We start from the raw sequence: 26,771 nt of genomic DNA on the forward strand, positions 1-26,771 counted from the left end.
TCCTTATGTTCACAAAAAGCCCCAGAGAACCAAATATGCTTTAAAATTACTTCCTAAAAAGCCTCAGTCTACTCAGAATGACCCCTTCCTCCCCTCCCCCGCAGCTCAAAAGAAATGCCGAGCGACTCCATCTAACCTTTCCAGCCCGTCTTTCTGTGTCTTTAGCAAAGGGCCTGATTAAGTTGTCTTCTTGCATGTTGACTTGTTATAGGGAGACTAATGATACGTTGTCTGTTTTCAAACCCCAGTGCCCTGACGAGGCTCCCGTAGTAGCCTCCTGTAGTATGACGGAAATAGATGAAAGGTTAATTTCAGGGTGTCATCGTTCGTCTCGACTTGTCTCTGAAAATTAGGACATGCTCTGTGGGGCAAATCCTACCCATGTTCTCTCCGGCTCTGCGGACAGCACTGACTGCAGTCTGGTTCCACTGTTGCAACATGATTCCATTGTGTCCAAGGGGAGTGGTTGCTGCCACCCCCCCCAGCAGTATTCGGAGGACCAGCCATAGGGCGGCCATATTGCTTGCGCTGTGCAGGGGTTCCCCTCTGCAGCTTGGAGATCCAGCCCAACCTACCCCTTACAGACTTCTCCAGAGCACAGCCCAGATGTTCAGGCTGCGGCCAGAAGTTGTCCCTTTTGGAGGGTTCTGTAGATGTTACACTTCCCACTTTATGCTGCTGTCATTCATAATACTCAAGGCTTTGCATTTACAGAACACCTTTTATCTGAGGCTTTCAGCTGACAGGATATTAAATATGCTCAGATGGAACAGAAACTGCGAACATTAATCCAAGCAGGCTTCTGCTCACCGATTTAGCTATTTAAAAGTTTATAAACCATGAAAATCATTCTTGGGTCTTGCCAGCTCTTCTTGCCACAGAAGCTGTATTTATATGGGGCTTTGGGAACTTTCACCAAGACTAAACTCACTCTAAGTGCATTAGTTCAACATGGTAACTGTACTTGTCCAAACAAGCAAGTCTGTTCCCTGCCACTTCTTAGGCCATTGACACAGATGGTTCTTATTACTAATTAGAAGACTGCAGGTTGGAAAGGAGGAAGATCTGGGTCCTTTTGGACGGTGAAAGGGAAGGCAGGAAAGATCTGAGTCTTAATGGATGGAGAGAGAAGGAGGCCACAACCATGCTGGGTGTTGGGAAAAGGGGATGGATCCTTTTTTGGCCTGGTGCAAAGCTGGAGAAGTTGGCTTTGTTTGGGAACAGATAAAGATATAAGGTATTTTTTATGAGTTTCATCCATAATCCTCTTGCTTTCCTTCCATCCGTTACTAGTGATGAATGGATCTCATAAGGTTGGGAGCTGGGTTTGGGCTTGGGTTTGGAGTCATAGAAGGGACGACTGAGATAATCTAGCCCAACCTCTTGCCCAGCACAGGCATCAGAACGTTCCCCAGTGATTTCTTCATCAGCTCCAGTCATCACGCTCTCAGAATCCCTTAAAAGACCCATTAATGGAGGAGATGGTGGCACTTTGCCTTTAAAGGGCCAGCTCTTTCTGTTACAGCCAAAGAAGAAAGAAAGAAAGAAAGAAAGAAGCCATTTCCTTGATGGCACAACCATTCAGCCTTGCTGCTAACAATTGTACCAATCACGAGGTACCATGTCTTGCTCTGGTTCCCGATGGACCCTGTATTTCTGGGGTTTATGGTTTCTTCTCCACGCGAGGGGATTTTACTTGTGGAACTTCAGCGATGAATAGAACCGATGGAGCTGAGAGCAGGAAGTAGCGGCTTCCCAGTAGCCTGGACATCAGACTGCCAGTGTCTTTCCCGCAGCCTCCCACACAGTGCAGAGATGTGGCGACGCTGTAATTAATGTTGGACCTGGCAGTGTCATCGGCATCAGTTCTTAATTGGGCTCCATGGCAACCAGAGCCCAGGGGAACGCTTACCAGCAAGCACCTGTGTCTATAGCTCGCATCAATTATAACACTAAGGAGACTGTGCACTGGCAGTGAGCAGAGTAATCACATGTCACTCCTCCCATCTCACTCTCGTCTTCGGATGTCAGAGACGCAGCTGGCAGCTGGGGACCGGTGGGAAAGGCAGCGGTTCTGCATACGGGAAAATTGCCTTTTGGCTTGTAAAGGAATGCATGCTGCATTCTAGACCCAGGCATCCAAAGGGAAAGATGGGCCTGAGACATCTCCACTCTGGGGCCGGATGCACTGGGGCTGGGCTGGTTTGCAGCACCCCATGGGTGGAGAAAAGAAAAAAAAAAGCATCAAACTTCCATGGAGGGAAGGTCTCAGGAGGCCTCAGTGAAGGGGATGAAAGAAACTACTCGCTCCCTCCCTCTTCCTCCTGCTCCTCTCAGCCCTGCCTCACTTCTACCCTAATCATGCTCTGCTGCAGTTCCTCACACTCATGCCATGCTCAGCACCTCTTCAAGAGGCTGAGTGGCAGGGGAGGGGATGGAGGAAAAGGAGCCTTCTTTACCCAGCATCGCCTTCTGCACCAGCCTCACCCAGCCCCAGCACCCTTCAGTACCAGTGTCCCACGGCAGCAGCCCTCACCCAGGCTGCTGCACCATCAGCAACACTCAGCAACCCCCCATGCTGCAGGGCACCTCATTTGCACACCCGCTTTGCATGCGCAAAGGAAAGATCACTAGTCATTTCTGCACATGTGGGCTGTGTCTTCCTTGCGCCTCCTGCCCAGTAATTGCACACACTGAATTATAGTTTCAACTCAGGCCCTCGGTACTTGTACAGATACTGTACAGTTCTTTCTTTTTTCCGTGCCTGGTAGGGAACAATGGCAAAAGACAAATATAACGTACAAAATGCTATTTCAGTGGGCCACAGCATTCTTTTCTCCCTGGGGCTTGTCGTTAAACAGCTGCCATGTTCCTAGGTCCAGCAGAGGTGGCTGCCTTAGGTGGGCGAAATGGTTTGCGTGTGTGTTCGTATCAGCACTTATTGCTGAGACGTTTAAGAGCCTGTTATCAATAAAACTATCAAAAATGTAACCCGCCTCCTTGTTCACTAACCGGACCCTGTAAGTTCTTTCTTTCTTTTCTTTCTTGGATCGGCTCCATGTCAAGTTTAGGGGGGGGAAAAACGATCGTGGAGTTTATCTGGCATGGGAGGGTTGGACAGCTCTTCCCCGTAGCCTGACCGTGCAGCTACTCCTTAATCAGCCTCTAAAGAATCAGTGCTGGGCAACTCTCTTTGACACTGCTTCTGCCAGCGCTGAGACAGCTCCCTCCGCTGTGCTCCTGACCTCAGCTGGTTGGGGATAGAAGAAGCCAAGAAAAGGCATCAGACCTGGGTCTCCAGAAGGGCTGCAGGCCGGGGTCGATTCTATGGGAGCTCCGTTTAGGGGCCCATACATCTTCATTAAAAGCACTTCTCAGGACATGGTTAGGACTTAGGGATGAAAAGACCTCCTGGGGCCTGAGGAGTTTCACTTGTTGCAAGCCCCCAAGCTTCATAGCTAAGGTCAGATGTGACGTGCATCAGGATACGGAATGTCACTTGGAGTGTGTTCATCTCACCTGCTTTTTTAAAGCCATATGTTTGGTCATGGTCCTCTGGACGCTCCCTCCTCACTTGGGTAATGCATTCCTGTGTACGCTCGGAGCTTCGTTTGCTTGTCCAGTGAAGTGCCATTAGCCCAGGTGGCTTACGGAGGGGTGGGGAAATCTGATTGATTTCCTACCCTTATTTGGAGCAGGGCCAGGGGCCAACACTGGTGGTTAACAGCTAAGGAAAGGATATCAGAGTGACAGCTCTGGCTCCATGTGGTTCATAACGGAAGCCGTAGTCAGTGCCAACGAGCACCATCTGTTGGAAACTTTACAAAGACTTACAATGAATAGTGAGTTTCTGTAGGACTTTTTTTTTTTCTTTTTGAGACAAATGAGCCTGCTGGTGTCTCTTTTACCCGGAGTTTCATGGGGCTGCTTGTTTCCAGTGCCCTTAATGGAACTGGTACAGTGACTGGAATTAGATTGCTGCAAAGGTTAAAATCCAGCTGACTCGCCCAGGGTCCTAAGTCCCTCTCGAGTTCAGTGCGTGCTTGTTACGCATCACCCCTTCACTCTGCCGGTTTGCCCCATCTTTGTGCCCAGGGAATGCACTGGGGTTATGCGAATTGTGTTCCTGAAAACCAAAGTGAAGCTGGGGTGTCCAATTCAGGCCTATCTTGCCAATGTCCCTTTAACTCAGAAACTGTCCTGCGGTGCTGTCCCTCATACGTTATCCTGTGTTGCTTCCCAGCTCTGCAATATTCCTTTTGTTTTCCTACTTTAAGCTTTGGGTGAAGATGAAATCCACCACCAGCAACTACTGGCCCCTAGCTCCTGACTCTGAATGGTAATACAGCCTTTCCTCTGAGCGTTGTCCTTAGCACTGAAGTCCTGGCCTGTTTGTCTGTTTGCACCTTCATTTCTCCTCCACTGAGCTCTTCTTTCTATCTAGCAGCTAGTCTCAAAGGGAGAAATTCACCAAGTATGGAGCACCCATACAAAGCCTTTCATACCCCTTAAGCCCCACTTAAGACATGAAGCAGGGCTTTGAGCATCCCTGGATAGGCAGGGATGTACAGGTCAGTTGGGGTGGACCTGGGCAGGTCAGGGGATATTCCAGTGGCCCCAATACATTACATAGGGGTTAGTGGAGAGGCAGTAGCCACGGAGGGGCTGTGCTATACTCCGATTCCTTTCCTGTGAGTTGGAGATGTGCCAGTCGCATATCCCTACTCCTGCGGAGTTCCTTGCACGAACCGGGGATAACCTGGCTTTGTGCAGTCAGGAAACAATTTTACTCTAGGAGAACTTCTGCACTCGGGTGAGTCACTTGAGGCCAGAGCAGTTCATCTCAACAACGGTGAGCTGATCCAGGAATCAATATCCACTGCGGAAGAGAAAACATCTTAGGGACACACTGGGCCCGATCCTGCTAAATCAGAGTGGTAGCATTTTAAACCCACTTTGCACAGCTGTCACTGATGGCACACCTGGCAAGGCACCGGAGAATAACCAGAAGCTGCTTGAGTTTGGCAACCTGGGGACTGGAGTCTTGTTTCCAAATGCTGAGATCCAAAGTGTCAAACTTCTTTGGCACGTGAGTAGCACCACATCTATTGATTGCAACTCGGAGCTGCGGCTACTCCAGGATTTCTGCTCCTCTCAGCTTCCCTCCTGCTGATGCATCATGCAGCCACAGGCCACTTGCTCTTTGTCTCTCAGCCCATTGTGGTTCCCTTCCCACACTCCCTTATAGGCTGCGTTGCTCCCTTATTTCTGCTTTGTCATGGGGCTGTCTCAGCAAGGGGGGGAAATCAAGTGGACTCAGGTGGCTGCCTGCTAGACTGGCTATGGAGAGACTGGGTTGTGGAGCTGAGTGCTGTACCAGGTACCGTTCAGCACTCTGGAGGGGTGGCTAACTCATATATGGTCCCCCAGTAAAACTGGCAACCTCTGCTGCCAATCAGTGGCCTCTTCTGTGGAGGATGCACTGTAAAATACAGAGGGGCAAAGGATTCTGGATTGGGTTTGGCAGCTGTAGCAAAGGACAGCAGCAAGTCCCTCCAGGGAGCAGGTCTCTCTCCACAGCGATGTCCTACCCTGGGCTCACCAGTGGCTGGAACGTTTCATGTGCGGCTAAAGGGCATCTGTACGCTCCTACTGGACGGGGAAAGCATAGCGCCTAGTGCTCCTTCCTTTGTCCCCCATTCCTCGGTGGGTATCTTCCGGACTGATTCTTACACCGTTTGTGTTTGTAGTGGCAGTGGCTAAACACCTCGTGCTCCTGTCCTGGCCATGTGGAGTGTGTTCAGTGGAGATGACAGGTTTGATTGTCGATCCCACTGGGCCTGTTGGGCGGAACTCTAGCCAACCTTCCCATGCAAGTCTGCTCTACAGATCCATTTAGGAAAGGGACCAGCCGGCTACCTTAGAACAATGCAGCTTGTTCAGCGGGGTGAGGATCCTAAGCCTCATCTCCACCCCAGCTCCCGCCCAAAATATGCTGATCCAGACGAGGAGAGAGAGATGGGAATGGGGCAAGAGACAGTGGGGTGAGGAGCTCTCAGACACCCAATCAGAGCCTCAAACCCTCTCTCCACTGTAGAAAGAGAGGGATGGCCTCAGTGCACAGCTGCCTACCCGCCTGGGTTGATTCACTGTGGAGATGAATCCTGTGACCGGACCCCATCAACTTCCCATGAGTCTCGTATGTTACTGGCCAAGGACACTGCTTTCTTGGTGCCCGGAGGACTCTCTTCTGTGCTGTAGCCGTGGGTAGCCCAAAGGATGAGTCACAATGGTTAGCTAGGGTTAAAGAGACGACCCGGGAAGAGAGACACGGGGGCTGGCTCGTCCTCATACAGACACCCTGAGTTCTGCAGCCCAGGCCTTTGGATAGTCTGGTGAACATGCATGTCTATAAGAAGCTCTCATCTTCCTTTCTGATTTATTTGATTGGTTATCCGCATCTGCCTCCATCACAGGGAGCCCATGCTTGGCTGGGCCCATCTGCCAGAGCTCGCAGCAAAGATAAGCGGAGTTCCTAGAAATATAAGGTGTGAGTCTGGTTCTTCCCCCCCCTCCAGAGGCCGGTCCCTGTGTCGACAGGATTGTTTGATGTTTCCAGCGAATGGTTTTAATTCTTTAGCTGAAGTGATGGAGGCTCATGCTTTTGGCCCTAAAGGTTCTTGCCTTCAGTGCCACTCTCCACCCAAGCAGAGGTTGTGGTTAAGCACACCCTTGCTGCTCAGAGCACTAGGAGCAGAGGCTGGGGGTTCCTTCCTGATCTGCCGCACCATCGCCCAGCTGTACTTAGTGGCATGGTGCTTTTGCGATGGGGACAGGCGCTAAGATGGAACCGTCATTAATTTCACTTGTGACTGAGCTCAGAATTTGAACGCAGGGCTCCAATGCTGAGCATTCCCAAAGATACCTAAACGAGGAGGAAATCCTTGGGATCAGACCCTGAGAGGTGCTGCAAACCTGAAGCTCCCACTGAGTGATATGGAAGTCACAGGCGTGTTAGCTGTGGTTGTCTAGAGCCACTGTTTAGACAGGCCACTGGGGGCCATATGGGAGATGTACAGAAGCTCTAGCCTATAAGGATAGAATGGCTAGTCAGTTACTCACCCTCATTGTCCTCAGCCTTTGTGCGCTGAACGTGATGTCAGAAAAAGGATTCCACAGTGAACAAGCATATATTGGATCCTGTCCGTGTTTTCACAGTCACTGCATGACATCTGCTGGGGTAGGGCCGGTGTTCACAAAAATGCAGCATTATTGAGGTTTCTCTGGATGTCTGTCACCCTACAGGAGGCAGCAAGTTTTCATCGTATACCAGGGTTCAAATAAATACTGTAATTCCATCCCACCTGGACTTTTTGCTGTCCTGTTTATGGCCAGTGTGAGGCTAGAGATCTGTGGCATTGACTGAGTTCCGTGGAACAAAACACAGTTTATTTGTAGCAGAAGCGAACGCTAACCCCCCAAACGAACATAATCTTAGAAATAGTCAAAATTCAATTTGCAACGGTATCAAGCGGAGCCAGCGGGATGAATTATTGAATGTTTTTACAAAGTGCAGGCTTTTAGTTTATCTCCGAGCTGGCGTCTTTTAGTGTATTTTAAATATATTGTTAGTAAATTAATTTCACTCATCTTGTTTGAGCCAGTTCTTGCTGCTGCTGACTGACTGATACCTGCTTGGTTCGGGATTTGATGCCAGATATCTTCTTAACAAGGCGTCCCAGGCTTCCAAATAGCCTGAGATTTCATTATGGCCTCAGGCAATAGAGTCAGAGTCCTTCTCTTTCTGTCTTTTAATTGGTTTTAGTGCATCTAGTACTTGAAAAACGTACAAAACAGAAAGCCTTGGAGACTGAAGTCCTGCCTTTAGCCACGGATCCGTGGGTGACAAGATTGCTGGAACCAGGGCTCTATTAGTCCCTGGCTTTTCTCTGCTGAGAGTGCTGTGAGGATGCCAATCCTAAGAGTAGATTTTGGATTTGTAGGTGTTTGACCACTAGGGATTAGACGGAGACCACCTTGTTTCCCCTAGGCCACCAAAGAGCCACTGGATGGTAATACTATTCACTTGATAATACTTCTCGCTGCTGGGGGCTGGATTTAAACTGGAGGCTGAGTGGTAAAATGTTCCTTATCTCAGTACCACCCATCTCAGAGAATCCAGATGCGGCAGGATTTTCAGAAGTGCTTAATTGCATTAAGAACACAAGTCCCAGTGAAAGCCAATGGGATGACTGTCGACTTCAGGTAGTCATATGGCCCCCGTCACCAGAGCCCCTCACAGTCTTTAATGTATTGATGCACATGATGCCCCTGGGATGCAGAGCAACGCAATTGCCCCCATTTTCCAGATGGGGACCTGAGGCACAGAAAGGCTAAGGGATTTAGTCAAGGTCACACAGGAAGTCTGTGGCAGAGCAGGGACTAAAACCCAGGTCTCTCAAGACATAGGCCTAGTGCCCCAACTACTGGGCCATCCATGCTCTCTTAAATCATTTAGGTGCTTTTGAAAACGTCACCCATAATTTTCATGGAACGCAACAGAGATGCTGGATGAAGCAGTGCACAGGGCAGGTTGCCTCTGAACGGAGAGATCTGCACCCACATTCTGAACATGTTTAAAAAGCAAGTAGTCCAGTGAAGTCAATGAGGTTATCCCAGAGATGAGTTTACTGGTGTTCTTGTCCCTGCCTCTAGTGGTTGGCGCTCCACTATTCAGTTATGCACGGCCAGCGTTCTTTACTCAGGGGAGGCGTAGGACTGGGTTAAACAGGTTGTGTTCTAGGTCAGGACTGAGAGTTTTGGACAGCACTGTGGAAGAAGCTAGTATGATGGCTCCTGGTAATATGCCTTGCTAAAGCCAGTGCAGTCAGCCCCTCACTTTCACAGCGCAAATGAAAACATAGCAGCCGTCTTCTCCAGCTAAGACGTCATCAGCTGTGATCCTCCATTTGGCTTATTAATCTTTGCATTCTCCAGGAGGGATGACGAAGATCCTCCATTCCTTTGCAGTGCGTGTGAGATGGGGAGGAAGACTCATGAGACTGCTTTATTGACAGCACCATATCTGCAGCTTCTTAACCTCATCCCTTGAACATTCCACAATCCCGCTAGATCACTCTGACAAGGCTAATTGAGTATCAAAAGACCAAATCCAGATCTCATTGAAGTAAATGGGAGTTTTGCCCTGGGTTTTAGCATTTGTAGGCTTTGCCCAAAGTGCTATTTTTACACTTGTTAATTAATTAATCATGTTTATTATGGTAGTAGCTAAGGGCCAACCAAGAATGGCACCAGATTGTGTTAGGTACTGTACAAATACAGAGTAGTCGTCTTTAGGTTTTGCAGATAAACCTAGATATTCAATTAATGTTATAGGGGGAAATGGTGTCTAGTAGTTACAGACTTGGATTTTGATGCAGGACTCCTGGGTAGTATCACTAGTGATGTTGATAGGTGACAATCATACAACTCAGTAGTTCTCAAACTTTTGTTCTGGTGACCCCTTTCACATAGCAAGCCTCTGAGTGCAACCCTCCCCCCCATAAATTAAAAATACGTTTTTATATATTTAACCCCATTATAAATGCTGGATGCAAAGCAGGGTTTGGGGTGGAGGCTGACAGCTCGCGACCCTCCATGTAATAACCTCGCGACTCCCTGAGGGGTCCCGACCCCCTGTTTGAGAACTGCTGATATAATTCCTTTGTGCCTCAGTTTACCCCATGAACACTGGCAATAACACTACCCTTCTCTCACACGGAGGATTAATTCATGAATGTTTGTAAAATGCATTAAGCTCTTTCAGAGAAAGATGCTGTACTCTACTGAGTCATATTCATATTAACGATTCCTCACCGTTTTAAAAAACCCTCTTGACATTATTTTGAATGGTGTATTTTCACCCTAGTTTTTCATTTCTAGTCTCTATATAAAAAGGCACCAGGTGGTATCTTTTCTGATAAATTATTTTTATTGTCACCTTATCTTCCTCCCACTCAGCTTGTCTGTTTCTTCCACATGTTGAATCCAGTCTGTCATTCAGATTGTGAGCTGGCCAGGGTAAGGGCTGTCTTCCTTGAAACGTGTCTGTACAGCACCTGCACTTAGCACAATGGGGCATTGCTCTGAGACTGGCGTTCCTAGGCGCTGTTGCAAGACACATAAATCACAATAATATCAGTAGTTTCTGTAGATAGCTAATATATATTATACATTATCCAGTTATAATACAGTGCCTACAGGCCAAATAGAATTTGCAAACAAAAAAAGGAGAGTGACCTAAAAAAGACCTCCTGTGCCCTGATGAGGAGTTAGCCTATTGAGAGCTCTGTTGGAAGTAGCTGCTGCCGTAAGATGCAGAATATTTCTACCTGCTCTGTTGTGGCTGTTGATTTGCATGCTGCATGTTTGCCATCCTTTAGGGATTGCATAGAGGAGAGAATGGCCCTAGGGAAGGTCAAAAGGGCCGGGAATATGGGAATTGGATTATGGTGAAATGATCTCTTCAAAAGGCTGGCGGATATTTGTAATTTCTACATTAGTGCTGACTTACCAACATGTACGGGCCGTACAAAGCATGAGGTTGCCATTAAACGCCTTTGAATTATTAGTGGCTTGCTAATGTTTTAGCCTGAAAGTGGAGTGTGTGTGTGTTTTGCCCCATAGTCTCCCTGTACCTTTGGCCTTTTAACTCTCCCATCCCTTTAGTTTCCCAGGGGTTTGTGGGGCTGTCTCAGTGGGGTTAATGAATTGTGACACCTCTAGGGTAAGGTTTCTCCATCATTAGCCTAGTACTTTTCTCCTCGCCCTCCTCCCCGAGGCATGGCACCAACCCTGCTGCCAGACAGCGAGATTAATTCTTCATTTTCACAGAGAGAAAGTTCACTCCCCAGTGAAAAGCAAACAGGACAGAGACGTGTGCTAAAGTAAGATTCAGCGTTAAATATTCAGTGCGAGATGCAAAGATTTAGCCACATGGTTCCCTTTAATGTTACTGGAAGGCTGTGAAGAAAGAGAGGCATCTATTTTGGAAGAGAGGAAGGCTGGAACTTTTTCCACCATAGGAACACAGGAACTGCCATCCCATATCAGAGCAGTGAACATGGAATCCAATATTTAGCCTTAATAATAGTAGGCGCTCAGATACTATTAGCAGTAGAGAACCCTAAGACAGATAGATAGAATAGTCTTTTCTTTAATGGTGGCCAAGACCAGATGTTTCAGAATCCAGAGTAATGGACCAACTATAAGATAACTTGTCCTAGGGAAATTTCGTTGTGACTCTCATCACTTACTGATTTGCTTATGCCCTGATCTGTGAGGACTGATATCCCTTATATTTTTTATCCTAATTTAAATGTATGCTCCTATTTTTCCACGTACAAATCTAATGTTTATTTGAATCCTGTAAAGCTGCTGGCCTCGGTAATATCATGTGGCAGTGAATTCCACAGGTTAAATTTGCATCATATTAATAATAATCTCTATCAATTTTAAATTTGTTGCAATTCAGTTTAGTTGCATATCCACTTCTACTGGTGACCTGGAAAAGGGTAAATGGGAACACCGGATTTACCTTCTCTAGAGTGTTTATATCATATACCTTTAGAGAGGAGGCTAATGAGGGATGACATGATAAACTAAGCAACCCTAATCTTTTCCAGTCACTGGAAATCTTTTCATGCCGTTTCTGCTGTACCTATTTTGGAACGGGGTGCCCAGACCTGACCACAGTATTCTCGATGAAGGTGTACAATTGAATTATGTAATGGCACCATAATATTTTCAGTAGTATTTTGTGCATTCTAACATTTGTTTGAACAGTTGCCAAGAGCAAACATGGGGGAAAAGGTTTGAATTCAGTTCAAGGGATAAGTGCAAATTTTGACTGTTCATTCTCCAGTCCCATCCAAACCTGATCTCCCCATGCTGTAAATACTGAGCTACTCAGGGATAGGTTGAGGTCCGTAGTCTGCTCTCATTGAGGCTGGTGTGAATCTGGAGTTACTCCGTTCACTTCAGTGGGATGAAACTGGGTCTATACTGGCATACCTGAGAACAGTATTGAATTTTAAGAGCCAAATTTGCCCTTCAGCACAGGCCTATTTGGCCTTAAAAAATTAATCAGAGGTTAATCAGAGGTCATTTTTTTGTTTGTTTCCTGAACTGAAGTTCTCTTTGGAGAGCTAAAAACAACATGTGACATGGCAGAGATTTTGAATTGATTTGTGAGTAATATAATAACTGAGACATTGTGCAGGAGTACTTAATGACTATGGGAATATATATGGAAATATATTTGCCTGGCATCTACAGTGGTGATATGCACTCATTTCACAGTTAGTTTCCATGCAATTGCTATCAAAACTTGCAACAATTTCATTTGGTCAAGTAAAGTGAAGTAATTGGGAAATGACCCAGTGCACACACTTTTCTAATAGCTGTTAAATGAGAACTCTGATCGTATTTTGTGGAGCCACATTCTGCTCAGTTTGCATGGTTGCAACAAACTACGGGATTTCATCAATGACTTATCGATTTTAGAATGCCTGGGGAGCACAGGTCAAATATTCCACTGACGATCTGTTAGAGAGCACTTTTATAAAGAGTGACAGTGCTGTTAAAATAGCATTGTGTGGAATGTTTCAAAATGTGATATAGGTTAAATAGCTCGATGAACTACTCTAAAGATTGGCATTATTTTTTCTCTCCTTTTCTTTGTGTCATACAGTTTTCTCCTAGTTTTCTCCTGCCTGGTACTATCCGTCTTTTCAACCATCGATGAGTATCAGGACAGCTCTGAAGGGGCCCTCTACATACTGGTAAGTTGGGAGTTGCAAACATAAGACAGAACACGATCAAGAAATAAACAATATTGGGCTTTTCAAACATGGCAAGCATTTCAGCTGCGGTGTTCAGGATGGATGGGGCAGAGTTTATGTCTGAGAACTGGCTGAGACATCATTGGGGCATGGAGAGATTCAGCCTTCTAAGTGAGGGATAAGTATTTTCTCTCTCTGCAAACCTTTGTCTGGATTTGACATGCCGTCCAACCCAAAGCCAGGTAAATCTTTAAAAGCAAGCACCTAAGAGTAAGACCTCTTGGAAGGACTGGGGAGTGTTTGTATTAACCTGTAAAAATCCTGACGATCCAGCAATAACCACTTTCTCTTAAGGCGAAAGACAAATATGGCTCAAAATCTAAGCTGGTGTATTAGCTTCTGGTGCCACCTGGTTCATTTGGAATCATCTTTGATTTTTCTTGTCTCTGTGTTAGGTCTGGGTAACAATAGCACGGCATGTAGCCAGCACTCACAGGGCTGAAATCAATTCTTATTTACACTGAGTGTAAATCTGAAGTGATCTGGATTTGCCCCAGTGTAAACAAGGAAAGAACGTGGCTCACAGTCTCAAGGATGACTTTAAAAACCCAAACTGGTGCATGTTCAATTTGTGGGCGTGTGTGTTTCTCTGCGATTGCAAAATCCTGCAGCATGGTGGGCCCGCATTTAGAAGCTGGGTTGATGCCCGTTTAAACGTGTGACCCTAAATGGCTAAGCTGACATTGTACCACAGCAGAATCAGCCCAGGTGGTAGCCTCTGTTCCCCGTGCTATACAGTTCTGCATTTATCTGAGCTGACATAAAGCCGAATGGTTTTACTACTTAAACAGCTTGGCATGCCTTACACTGACAATTTGGCTTCCGGTAATGTGCTGAGTGATAGCTAGCAGAATTCCTGTCGGCACAGATGCTTACTTCATAGGGCACCCAGAATTCATCGCATCTCCCTGTCTTTGCCTTTCCCTTCCTCCACTCCCACTCCGCACATCAACCAGATACCAGAAGTTAGTGAAAGCTTAATGAGAGCCCTGTATGACTCAGCGTCCGCCCGCGTGAGGTGAACCCCGTGAGTGAAGAAATCAGAGAGATTGTAACATACTGACAGTGAGCGGAGCTTGGCAGCATGATGGGCTCATTTCCTCTGTATCTCTGTTTGTGGGGAGAAAAGCAACTGCGTGTTGGTACAAACGGCAGGTCAATAGTGAAGTGTCTCAGCTGGCGAGGCAGAAGGCTGTTGGAACAGGGTAGGAACTCAGTCGAGACTGGTGTGAATTTTTAGGTAGTTTGGGTAAACCCATTAGAGTTCAGAAACCGATAGAAATATATTTAGACACAGAAGAACACAGGCCCAGACTTTCCAAGGACCAGACTTTCAATTGCTCAGCACTGACAGTTGGTCAGATTTTCAGAAGATCTCAGCTCCCACTTAGACACCGAACTAAGGACGTAAGGTGCTCACCTTCCAGCTGCTCCCATTGTGACCCTTGTCCCCAGATTTTTCAGAATTGCTCACTGCCCAATGGATTGAGCTCTTAAGAATCCAGCTCATAATTCTCTTTCCTTCCCCACCTCCCTCGGGTCCTGAAGTCCATCAATAGGGACAAAAATAGGAAACCGCCAGTTCTGTGCTAGAGCTAAACTTTTGTCTCCCTACAGAGCTAAAACTGTCTTGCCAAGAGAAAGATCAACTTTGAAATGAGGGAGAAGGTTTCAAAATAGGGATGGACCTGAACCACAGCGTCCCGTGCTAAATAACAACCCCTCCCCCCAAATTTTGGAGGAATTTGAAAGCTGAATCTGGACCTTGACCCGACTCTAGCAATTAGTCTCTATCTTTATCGTGCATCACAATCTCATCTCTTTGGAACTGTTAGAACTCAAGATCCAGATTCCAGTTTTGTGGCTTGATTCCCTTTTTTGGTCAGAGTCACAATTCTCCTCTGAAAGGACTGTAACAGTGAGGAACAAAATGAGCTTTATTAGTAGACGCTGTTTCAGCCCTCTGCATTGAATCTGCAACACTTTCTTCCCTGTGCCGCCTTCTTGGACTAATTGCATTGTCTCCCCTGCAGGAAATAGTCACCATCGTGGTGTTTGGTGTGGAATACTTCGTGAGAATCTGGGCTGCCGGTTGCTGCTGTCGATACCGGGGCTGGAGGGGAAGGTTAAAATTTGCCCGCAAACCCTTCTGCGTCATTGGTAAGAACTGCCGCCCAGCAGCTACTGCTGAGAGTGCACGACGAATGGGATAAGGGCCACGTGGGTCATGCTCAGGATGACCGCTGAATTTGCTGTTCTTTGGGAGAACGTATAAATGTTATCAGAACAGGCAACTGGCTTTTCAGCCAGGCATGTGACCCCTGGCAGTCCCGCCGCTAGGCTCCTAAGGTCAAGGGGAACTGTCTGATTTGCTTAGTGGGCCCAAGGCCTCCCTGGGAGGAATGTATAGTATTGGTGTACACGTCCTACAGGGAGCTAGAGTACAGTGAGTCCACCATGGAGTATTCGGGCTTATTGTATGTCTGGGCCTGATTCTGAGCTACTGCATTCTCATGCTTGGAGCAGGGATGGAAGAGGGGACAAAGGTGGTTGCAACCCACCTTTGAGTTCTTCATGTTCTGGACCTGTGCAGGGCCCTGCTCAGTCCCGGATAAAGTTAGAGTAGCCTCAGAATGGCATAAAGTGCACTTTGATGTGGCTGCCGCTCCCATGCCCAGATAAAGCGGGGGAGAGTTGAGTGCAAGGCCAATCACCCAGCCTCATAAAAAACAAACAAACCAACCAAGCCCAAACTCCACGGTTATAGAAACAAAACCAGTAACGGTGGCTGCTCAGCAGAGAATGCTGCTAACCCTCATGTCCTCTGTAGTAAGATGCTATACCAGATGAAAGAGGCAGTGGATGCAAAGCTTAGGGAAGAGGAGGCTGGATTCAGGCCCAAATGATCCTGGGTAGATCAGATATCCACATTAAGGGCCATCAGAGAGCAATGCTTAGAACGTATTATCAATGCCATTGACTTTCAAAAGGCATTTGACAGCCTGCATAGGCAGACGTTGTGCAATGTTCTTCAGTCATACGGAATTCCAGCTGAAGTCATCAACATCATCAATGCGAAGAGCACTGGAAGGGTGGACGACCAGATAACAGTGGTTCCGTGTGGATGCTGGCGTGAAACGGGGCTGCCTTCAATCTCCTCTGTTGTTTGACATTGCCTTGGACTAGATAATGAAGAATTGTATTAGCAGCACAAACACTGACATAGCACGGGTAGATGGCAAACACCTAGACGATCTCGGCTTTGCTGTTGATGTCACGCGCTTGAGCAATACCCCCCAAAAGCTACAGAGATAGAATCCTTAGCAAAAACAGCAGGCCAAGCCGGGCTCAAAATCAGTTACACCAAAACAAATATCTTTGAAACCCAGACGTCAAGCAGTAAAATAGTAACCGAGGGCAAAAGATCCAGGAAGTAGAACAGCTCAGTTACCTGGGCAGCACCATACTAGCCAACGTAAACCTCAAGAAAGAAGTGACTTCAAGGATAGGAAAGGCATCCGCAGCATTTACGTAACTCAGCAGTGTATGGAAATCAAACCTAGACAGCACCAAAACAAAAGGGAGGATTTTCCACTCCAACGTAAGCTCAGAGCCAACATACGGCCCTCAGAGCTGAAGATTTATTAAAATGTTAGCTAGAAACCTAGATCCCTTTGAAAACAAGTGCCTAGGAAAGATTCAGGGCATAGGATGCAGAGACTTCACCACTCACAAAGAGATCCGAGAACTCACCAACCTGCAGCTGGTCTCCACTAGACTTAGAAGGAAGCATTGGCCATATCTGGGGCATGTACTCCGGACGCACAGACTCCTCCATGAAGCTGTCAAGTGAAAACCAACTGGTGTGAGGAAACAGGGAGCCCGAGAGAAATCTTAGCAGGGGGGGCAGAACATCTGATCTCAATACGCTGGAGCAGATGGAAGGAGCAGCTAAAGACAGAGGGGGATGGAAGAGATTGGTTTCTTCCCTCTGTGCCAACATGGGTGTGAGAAGGATGCAATAATATAAGTGTAGTTCAGAATCAGGCCCTTTGTGTCTCCTCAGAGAAGAAGTGGTCTAACCACATGGGCATGGGAGCTAGGGTCTGGGGTTCTGTATCTGTCTCTGCCACTGGTTCACTGACAAGTCACTCTGTATCTCCATTTGCCTTTCCATAAGACCGATATTACAGTAATTATCTGCCTCACAAGGGAGTTATAAACCTTCATTAATTATTGGCTGTAAAGTTCTTTGAGATCCTGTGGTGGAAGGGGCTGTCTCTGGGCAAAGCAGTTCTTTTGAGCAGGGTGAGGAGGGGTCAGAGGTGGGCAGGGAGAGAAGGGATGCATTTGTTCTCAGGGCTTTCTAGAGATGGGCTCAAGCTACCACATTTGGATCTCGATCCTGATTTGACCATCACAGAGCTGGGGATGTTTGTAGGCAGGGTTTTGGTTTAGCCCATTATAAAACCAGGGGCATCTACAAAGTTCATGTAGCGATCTGAATGATGGTTTTCAGAGCCCTGAAAGCCCTGGCATATTGAGACTTAGGCTTTTGCTTTGAGCAAAGGTGGGTGCTTTTAGTACTCTCCCCCCCCCCCCCCCCCCCCCCATCAGTGGCAGAAACAGGCCTTCCTAAAACACAGCCCTTTAGGTTTTCCTGAATGCGACGGGCAGTGGGAACTCCCAGGTCAAGGTGGACCTTAGAAACGGTAGTACACTGCTCTGCCTGGCTAAAGAAGATCGTGCACCTCTGCTGATGCACGTTGGAGAGGCTTATTCCAGGCTAGAAATGCTGCATTGTGCATCAAGCCAGAATTCAGTCTTTGGAGTCTTGGCAACCTCTCTCCCGGTGGAGGAGGTGTGAGGAGAAGAGGAATGTGAATTTCATTAAACCGTGCAGTGAATCACACAGTGTGGGTTAATATTAGTTGTACGTGGCCATGTACTTCCTCCATAAGATGTGACAGACACATTGCTCATTTTTATAACAGACACACACGCGCACCTACCCCTATTCCCAATGGGCTTCCTAGCGGTTGATACCTGTCGGAATCTTTGAGGTGGTATGTTCTCTTTTCTCCAGCTCTGCAGAGTTAGGAGCTCAGATCCCATGGAGATGGGTGCAGTGTAATGCCCTGAATACCGGGATAGGAAAGCCGTGGAAGAGAGAGAGGTGTTCAGGAGGCCAGTTGGGGGATGTGGCTGCCTAGCACTGAGCAGTGAAGTGGGGTGTCTGAGACTCGGGGGCCTGGGTGGATAAAAGATGCTGTTGTAGGGTTTAGCCTGAGGAAGACGCATCCATCACTAAACTGGCATGGTCAGGCAGTAGCAGAGTCACCACTGACCCTGGCTGATGACACCAAAATTGTTTTATTTCTTTCCACCAAACTGACTCCAGCTGATAAGGGAAGGTGAGAACAAAGGTGATGTGTGAGGGGTCATTTCTGGACCAAAGGCGAGGGCTCACCCTAGAGTAGTGCCAGCCTGATGTCTCATCACCCACAGAGGTAGGAAAGATGGAGGAGTCAGTTCGTAAAAGCCCATCCGGGGGAGGTGATGGTTGGTGTGTGAAGGCCATGAAATCCTTCCTCTTATGCCCTGCTTCCTTGCAGACATCATGGTGCTGATTGCCTCCATCGCCGTTCTGGCAGCGGGATCCCAAGGGAATGTCTTTGCCACCTCGGCTCTCAGGAGTTTGCGGTTCCTGCAGATATTGCGCATGATACGAATGGACCGTAGAGGCGGCACCTGGAAGCTGCTGGGGTCTGTGGTCTATGCCCACAGCAAGGTGAGTGAGACCTGGACAACTGGACCGATCAGCTCATTACACGTTTTCCCCCACAATGAACACTACTTTGGTTCCCCCGCCCCCCAACTCCTAATATTTTGATGCCTGTGTGATTATCATTTGTGGGAAGTACCTTGAAGGTGGTTGCAGTGGCTATTTTCAGAAGCAATGTGGGTTAGTAATTAGCCTGCACAAACCCACAACCATGAAGGAGCTGGGAGGCTGGTTAAACTGCATCTGGCAGCAGCCAATATATATGTGATTAAATGCTGATGATGTTGCAAATGCTTTATATAAAGCATGTATTTCAGAGAGGCTGCATGTCTGAAAATTACCCCTTGGGGTCATCCGTTTGCAGATACCACCATCTTGACCATGTCCTCCTCCTAGAATATAATATCAGGGTTGGAAGGGACCTCAAGAGGTCATCTAGACCAACCCCCTGCTCAAAGCAGGACCAGTCCCCAAATGGCCCCCTCATAGATTGAGCTCATAACCCTGGGTTTAGCATGCCAATGCGCAAACCACTGAGCTATCCCTCCCCTCAATCTAATCTCCTAATCATTAATGAATGTTTTAACTAGTCCCAGGCCCAGAATTGATCCCAAGTATATTCAATTATTCACCTTTCAGCAGTTTGAAGAGCATTCATTCACAACCACATTTTGTTTCCTATCACTTAATCTATGTCAATATTTTGTCCCTTATCTTGAGGTTTGTTTGTTGTTTTTCTTTAAAAGCCTTAGCAAATTTATCAAAAGCTTAGTAAAAAATCCCAGAAAACTACAGTCTACCAGGTTTCCTTCAGCTGCTCTTGTATTAGCTTTGTCCAAGAATGTGACAGTTTAAAGATGCATAATTTACCGCTGCCATACTTTCCTTTCTTCTGCAGTTTGCTGAAATGTGGATATAGTGGGTCTTAGCAAACTAATGAATCATTTTGTGGTTCTGAGGCTGGGGAAATGGGAAAGAGTGAATCATCCTATTGCATCTGCAGTTTAATGTGATGAAGAGATACCTCAATATTTGATTTAGCAGCTTTGGTTATTGAAACCTTTTCCTTAGGTGTGGATCAAGTATGTTATCATTCTGACATTGTATGACTTTAGTGGAAAAATAAGAGAGGGAAATGAGGTGGTATTCTCTGATTCTGCACCATTAGATGCTTTGCCGTCAGATGATATATTAGACCTAGAGCTGTGCAAACTGTTTCCAAGGAAACCAGATACAATATAATACCTAACAGTTTCCCGATGTGTTACAAACTTCCTCCAGGTTCCATTAGAAGATTTAAAGCCAATCTGGGCTCCTGTTTGGTGAATGAAGCTTGATGTTTCCCAGTGCATTTGCTTCACTTGGGTGTGAACCTTTACCCAAAACTCCAGGATTACTAACCCCACCCAAATCCAAACCAAAGAAACCATGCACACGAAGCTATTTGAACTAAAGCCAAGACCATACAAATCAAAATTGCCATTGTTTACACAGCTTTCGTTAGACCAAGCTCTCTTGTGTCAAACACTGATGGTTATCCAAGTAGTGGTGTTTTTCCTAAACAAGTAGGAAATAATGAAAGTTCCAATAAGGTTATGCGGCTACTGCTGCTCAACTTAAAATGTCTGCTCCACTGCCTAGCAGGCATGATCTTACCAGTTCAGTATATAATTCACTATTATAAAGTTTCTAGCAAAGGTAAGCCCAGGCTAAAATCCTGGGGTCCAAACACCCCTGAAATTTGGGGATAAGATCCAGATTCATAGTCAAACTTTGTAGGTGGTCTCCATCATGAGACCGACGTGCTTAGACCACTGGACTGGGACCCAGGAGATCTAGGTTCAGTTCTCAACTCTAACACAGACTCTCCATGTGACCTCGGCCTGGATCCTCAAAGGTACTTAGAAATCAATTGGAGTTAGGTACCTAAAGACCTTTGGGATCTGTCTCTCTGTCTCAGTTCCTCACCTTTAAAATGGGGATAATAATACTTCCTGTCTCCCACCTTGTCTTATCTATTCAGATGGTCAGTGCTTCAGGGCAGGGACTATCTCTACTTTTTGTGTATATACTACTCCTAGCACAATGAGGCCCTGCCCATTTGGCGTGTCTGAACACTACTGTAATACTACTACTACTAATAATCTTGAAACCAAACCCCAGAGCTGAACACCCACAACCTTTGGGAAAGTTGAGATTTGAATCCCAGCTCTGCATTCGGGGATACCCCGAGTTTGAAATGCATTGTATGAAAACACATTATTCTATTCTGTTCCTTAACTATCTTGCAGGAGCTGATTACTGCCTGGTATATTGGCTTCCTGTGCCTCATTCTGGCCTCTTTCCTGGTGTACTTGGCCGAGAAAGGAGAAAATGAGCACTTTGATACATACGCAGATGCACTCTGGTGGGGCCTGGTGAGTAATTTTCACAAAACAGCAGCTGCCGGCTATTACAATGAAATGGCCATTAACCCTCCCATCCTCTATCACTTATGTGAGGAGTTGACTGATGTGTGTTTAGCTAGCGTTATTATTAAACGGTTTCCGGCTACTCAGTTAAGTACTTTTCACAAATATTCCCCTCAGAGAATGCTACACTATTTCATTCCTTGAGTTAGCCAGATCATGGACGGCTACAGGAGAGGCACCCTCTGCTCCCAGGACAAGGGAAGGACAGTCTGGCCATTGCAACTTTGGCACCAGCTGGCCAAAAAGTGACTGTTTTCATGAGGTTCTGAAGGGAGCTGTGTTCAGCTCTGCAGGCGGGAGGTGAACCATGGTAGATTGAAGCTTGGGCTATAGGAAGTGCCACTCAGCAGCTCCCCCCACGTGAGCACCTCGGAGATGTCACCATGTAGGTGTGTGTCTGGAGAGAGCTGGGTTGATCTCGGACATCAGTCATGTAGGGTTCAAGGAAGCATAGCACCATGAGCAAGGGAGTGGAAAGAAAGGGAGGAAATGTGAGCAAAATCAGGAAAGGAGAAGAAGATTCAAACACTAAACAATGTTCGATTATGCTTGAAAATCAGGGAGTGGAATGGAAATCAATTCAGACTTGCCCTATGCCAGTCTTGTGCCACTGGGATATGAAACTGCCAGCATTGTTTAGTGGCTTGAACTGAGCAAAGAGCCAGGAACTCCTGCCATCCAATCTAAGCTCTGCCACAGCATACCATTTGGCCTTGGGCAAGTCTCGTAATGTCTCTGTACCTCAGGTTTCCCACCTGTAAAATAGGAATAACGATGCTCTCCTACTTCAGAGGGATGACCAGGATTAGTTAACTAATTCTCCTCTTACCTGAGGGCAACAGAGAGAAGAATTTGACTCATTTTTGGTAAAGTGCTTTGAACACTTCAAGCTGCCTAGAGGTGCTAAGTATTACTACCCACGTTTCTTCCGTGTTTGTGGCTACAAGGAGGTTTGTCATCCTTTCTCTGTGTCCTCTCTCATTTAATTTTCCTCACTTATAAGGGTCCCTTATGCCTCAGGCATAAGTCCCATGCCACTGGGGTTATTATTCTTTAGCAAGCCTTGTTGGGATGTGATCTGCCTTCCCGCTTTGGTCTTCTGCAATGAGAGCAGTTCAGCAGAACCTAATTAATTCATGCTAATGACTGGGGGACTCCGCTTGGGGATGGAATTTGGCCAATGGAAAGATTCCCATTGGCTTCAATGGGCTTTGGAGTAGACTCCTAGTGAATAAGCAACAAACCATGTGGACCAGAGTGAGCTCTGCGCTTATGCAGGCACATAAGGTGGAGGAGGAGTTCACTGGCCTTCCAATATAAGCCTCATACAAGTTGGACCCAACCGTAGTCTTGAAACGCTGGGAGTTCAAGAGCTGTCTGAGGCAAGTTCTGCTGTTGTTAGTCCGCTGGCGTCCAAACAGTGCTAGATATTGACCATAGACAAAGAATGGGATTTTCAAAGGTGCCTAAGGGCAGGTCTACACTTACGGTGGTGTGTAGCGTACAGACGCTGCATGCCCAACTAACATGGGTATAAATGGCCGGGTAGATGGTGAGGCACTTCTTAGGCGAGTCGAGTGCCCTATGTGCCTGAACCCACGGGTATATACCCTACATGGCTCTCTGCAGGCCTAGGCAGTGCCCGCCCCATCTAAACTGCTATTTTTAGCCTTGTAGCATCCCGCTGCCTCCTGGCTCCTTTCCCCATCTCAGTGAAAGACTCTGGAAGCAGAGACAGGCTCCCCTGTGCCGGAGCCTTTCACTGCTGCGTGTTGCAACACACCTCAGACAGTGGGGACGCATCTTGCTTTTCACTGCAGCGCATAGGCGCTGGAACTAGGGGTGCTGAAGGTGCTGCCTCACCCCCTCGTTTGAAGGGGTTTCCATCATATACAGGGTTTACAGTTTGGTTCAATGGCTCTCGGCACCCCCACGATACACATTGTTCCAGCCCCCGTGTTGCAGCATGTAGCCACATGTACCCGACAAGTATAGACAAGGTCTAAGTAATTAGCCACACAAGTCGCATTGGGCTTCAGCATTTTGGAGAATCCCACCCAAGCTCCAGCGCTGAACAGTTGCCTGCTTAAGACAATAGGCTTCTTCCAAAGGGCTGGCGGGAAGGGATAAAGCACACAATCAACCCAAATATTTACTTAGCAAGCACTAAATAGCCTCAATCCTTAAATGTGCTTCAGCCCAAGTCGGTGTTAGTTGGTGAACATCTCCCAGGCTTCCTGGAGGAAATGCTCCTCATACCAGTCTTCTCAAAGGAGTCCGGACCATGGCTTTCAAGGTTGGAACAGCACTTGTGCTCTGTGGGGTCACTAGGAATATCAGAGGCACAATGCTTCCAGGACCTCCCACTGGGATATTACAACTCAATATCACCTCCTACCATGGACTTAGTTGCACCAGAACAGTTGAGCCATATCTACCAGAGATACTGAATTACTAAATGCATTTTGAGCCTGTATTTTGACAAGTGCTATTTGCTTTTAATTATTCATAATAATACATCATAATGTGCTGTTAAATGCACTGGAGCACATTTTGTAAAAAATGAGCTCTTAGTAATAGAATGCTTTCAGTCGTGAAGTCACTGTGCTATTAAATCTTTGCTGACAAGTGCAGAGAGGACACTGCTGTTGTTTAGTTTTTCTTTGTGTGTGTGAGTGTGTGAATTATTGGATTAGCAGATTAACAAAGGGAGAATTAACAAGGTTCTAATCTACTTTGTCTATTGTTCTCCTGCTCCAACACTTCTGGAAGCCAGTCTTGGCTTCAAGACAAAGCTTGTTAAAACCTACAGATGGGCCCCCAACCAAAATCCGAGATCTTAACAGCTCCAAGCTTTGGGAGGAATCAGCTGATTCAACAATGGGAAGACTGTTGTTAGTAAATTGCTCATCAAGGTTTTCAAGCACATTGGTTACAGTTAGGAAAACAAAGCGTGCTTTGAAGTAACTAGAAAACAAACAATGAGAAAAATTCAAAGCCAAGTTTACTACCCTTCCCTCCCCTCCAAGACAACTTACTTGGAGCTATTCTTTTTATCTGTCAAACGGAGCTGCTCAAAAATGGGGAAAATATTGCAAACACTTCACTGAATATTTTTCCCATAGGTTTTTTTTCATTGATATTCAAAATTGCAATGAAAATTTCCATTGAAAATTTGGAACAGTTGTACTATCAAATAACCACTCGTACAGCTTCTGGTATTCCTCTGAGAGCCTTATCGAGCCATCACTCCCAACCCTGCTTCAATATTTCACTTTGTGTGAGGTCTAAATAAAGATTTAACTCCCTGATTGCTGGAAGTCAGGGAGCAGACGGCCACAGGGGGTTTGAAATTCAGGGGTGATCTGCTAGCCTCATAGAAATCAATTGGAGTTTTGTCATTGACGTCGGTGGGGTCAGGATTTCACCTGAGTTCCAAATTTTGCAAATTAGACCTGTCTCTGGGGAAGAACAAATCTGACCTTCCACTGTTCTGATCACTGACCGTGGTCCTGAAATACTGATCAGTGGCCCTGGAACTGACAGTGAATGGTACAGGGCAGAAGAACTATCTAAGACGAGTTTGTATCTAAGTTCAATCCTTCCTTACAGGATTGTATTTGTTTTTATGTCTGTAGCAACACTTTCTTTAATGGAGGAGTGATTGATCACATATTCCTTAGATTGTGAGTTCTTTCTTCAGGGCAGGGGGCTGTCTCTTTGTTGTATATTTATACAGTGCCTAGCACAATGGGATCTGACCTGTAGGCACTACTTCAGCACAAATAAATAACAACAAAGAGGTAGGTCTGAATTCAAACTCCAAATGCAAGCACCCCCCATATTTGGGGAATGTTTGGCTCCTTTTCTGGACCTGCACGTAGTGGCTCCGGCCTAGATAACTCCCTCCTGAAATCTGTGTAGTAACATCTCAGTGAATATAGAATAAAACTGGTTTCCAAGATGTGTTTCAATATAGAACAATCATTAAGATGCTTTTTGCTAAATATTTTGTCTAAATGGCATCTAATGGAAAGCGTTTATAGTGCTTATGGGCTATAAAATGCTTCAGGGAAAGCCACTGATTATATTTTTCTTTGTATAAAAATGAGTTTGTTTTAAGTTAATGTGCAGTAGGTTTAATTAACCCCATAGGTGCAGGGCTGGGGTGCAGTTTGAACCTTCAGAGGCAGCTGTACCCGAAGCAGTTGAAGAGGAGGGGCAGTTTCAATTCTGGAGAGGAATACATAGTGCTGCTTACAGAGGCTGCCTGGAAGATGTTCTGATTTCACCGCATCCCTGCCTGCTTCACCCCATCCTGGCTTGCTCCACCCACTTTGTGGGCTGTGCTGGACCACCTGGGGAAGCAGGGTTGTAGCCCGCTGTGACCCTGCTCTGGGTGGACTTTCCATTGCTGGAGGCTACAAGCCTAAGTTTCTCCATCCTTTGCCAGCAGAATCTTGGCAGTAACGCTATACCGGTCTCTTCTCCTGCATTCTGGAGTTCAAGGGTATCTTTGCAAATCTCCCACAACACGCATACATGCCAACATCCCAACCCCTGCTTGGAATAGTATAGCAATATAATCAGTAATATATTCACAGTCGTGAATCAGGCTGTATTAAGCAGCAGTAATTCCTACCTTCAGGGTACTGCGCTGTTTTGAAATTGGAAGGGAAACCAGTTAATAGGCACTTTTGGAAAGATTAGGAATAAACAGTTTCAGACCTTTATGCATGGAAATAACTGTGCCTCATTTGAAAGATCCTCAGCTGAAATGCTTGATGTGAGTTTGGGGAATACTGGGTTATTGTTCTCAGCCCTGAAGGAGCCATTCCGTCTCCTACATGGAAGCTTTGGACTAAAGCGCAGACGCCTTCTCCCCAGAAGGCAGTGATGTGTATATGCCTGTTTAATGAGAAAAGCTGCCCATTCGGAGGGACGGAAGTAAAAGCTCGTATCCCTCCGCACAGCATGCAGGAAGGATGGCCTGGTGCTTTTCGCACTGGACTGGCAATCAGAGGCTCTGGGTTCAGTGCCTAGCTCTGCCACGGATTCCCTGGGTGAACATAGGCAAGATAAGCTGGTAGAAAGGGGCCCTAGAACTGGTGTAAACTCCGCAGCACCTCTGTGGAACCCCTCCCTCCTACCGCAGAGGTGGTCTGGGACGAGCTGGGGGGTCCAGAGAATGAAGGGAGAGAGTGGGATGGGAGGAGGCATGGCTGGGGTGATCCTGTGCCTGGGAGATGTGTGCCCGGCCAATGGCAGTAGGGCAGCCCCATAGTAGAAGAGATACAAGCTGCCTCCTGGTAGTGGCACCAAGGAAGGGTTAAATCTCAGCTTCCCCCACTGTGAAATGGGGATAGCAATACATGGGGTGCCTGAGGATACATCCACAGATCTTTGGGAGGATCCGAGATACTCGGGTGATGGGGATGCTGAGGCAGATGGCTAGAACACCTCTGAAGTTGCCTTGGCAAGATGCCGTTTCCCCCCTGTAGACGGTGTGTCTGTGGCAGTACGTTGTTGATTGTAGCTGGCAGCTGCTGGGAGCAGCCATTGTGCTAAGGGCAGATACGTAGGCACAAGAAAGAAAGAATTTGTGACTCTGCT

At 46.7% G+C, this 26,771-nt stretch overlaps 1 protein-coding gene across 8 annotated transcripts in view; it reads left to right on the plus strand.

Moving 5' to 3' along the window:
- The window catches only part of KCNQ2 (potassium voltage-gated channel subfamily Q member 2), a 114,808-nt gene that overhangs the window by 32,658 nt on the left and 55,379 nt on the right, over positions 1–26,771 (plus strand). For all 8 annotated transcript variants that reach the window (XR_004647854.1, XM_034787232.1, XM_034787228.1 and 5 more), the window contains exons 2-5: positions 12,752–12,842; positions 14,936–15,062; positions 18,518–18,693; positions 20,979–21,104. Coding sequence is in view for 7 of the 8 variants with exons in the window: in XM_034787232.1 (XP_034643123.1) it covers positions 12,752–12,842; positions 14,936–15,062; positions 18,518–18,693; positions 20,979–21,104 (520 nt within the window). In the remaining variant the exon portion in view is untranslated. The remainder of the gene's footprint in view (positions 1–12,751; positions 12,843–14,935; positions 15,063–18,517; positions 18,694–20,978; positions 21,105–26,771) is intronic.

The sequence above is a fragment of the Trachemys scripta genome, chromosome 12 (assembly GCF_013100865.1).
Source record: "Trachemys scripta elegans isolate TJP31775 chromosome 12, CAS_Tse_1.0, whole genome shotgun sequence".
Classification (NCBI taxonomy): Eukaryota; Metazoa; Chordata; order Testudines; family Emydidae; genus Trachemys; species Trachemys scripta.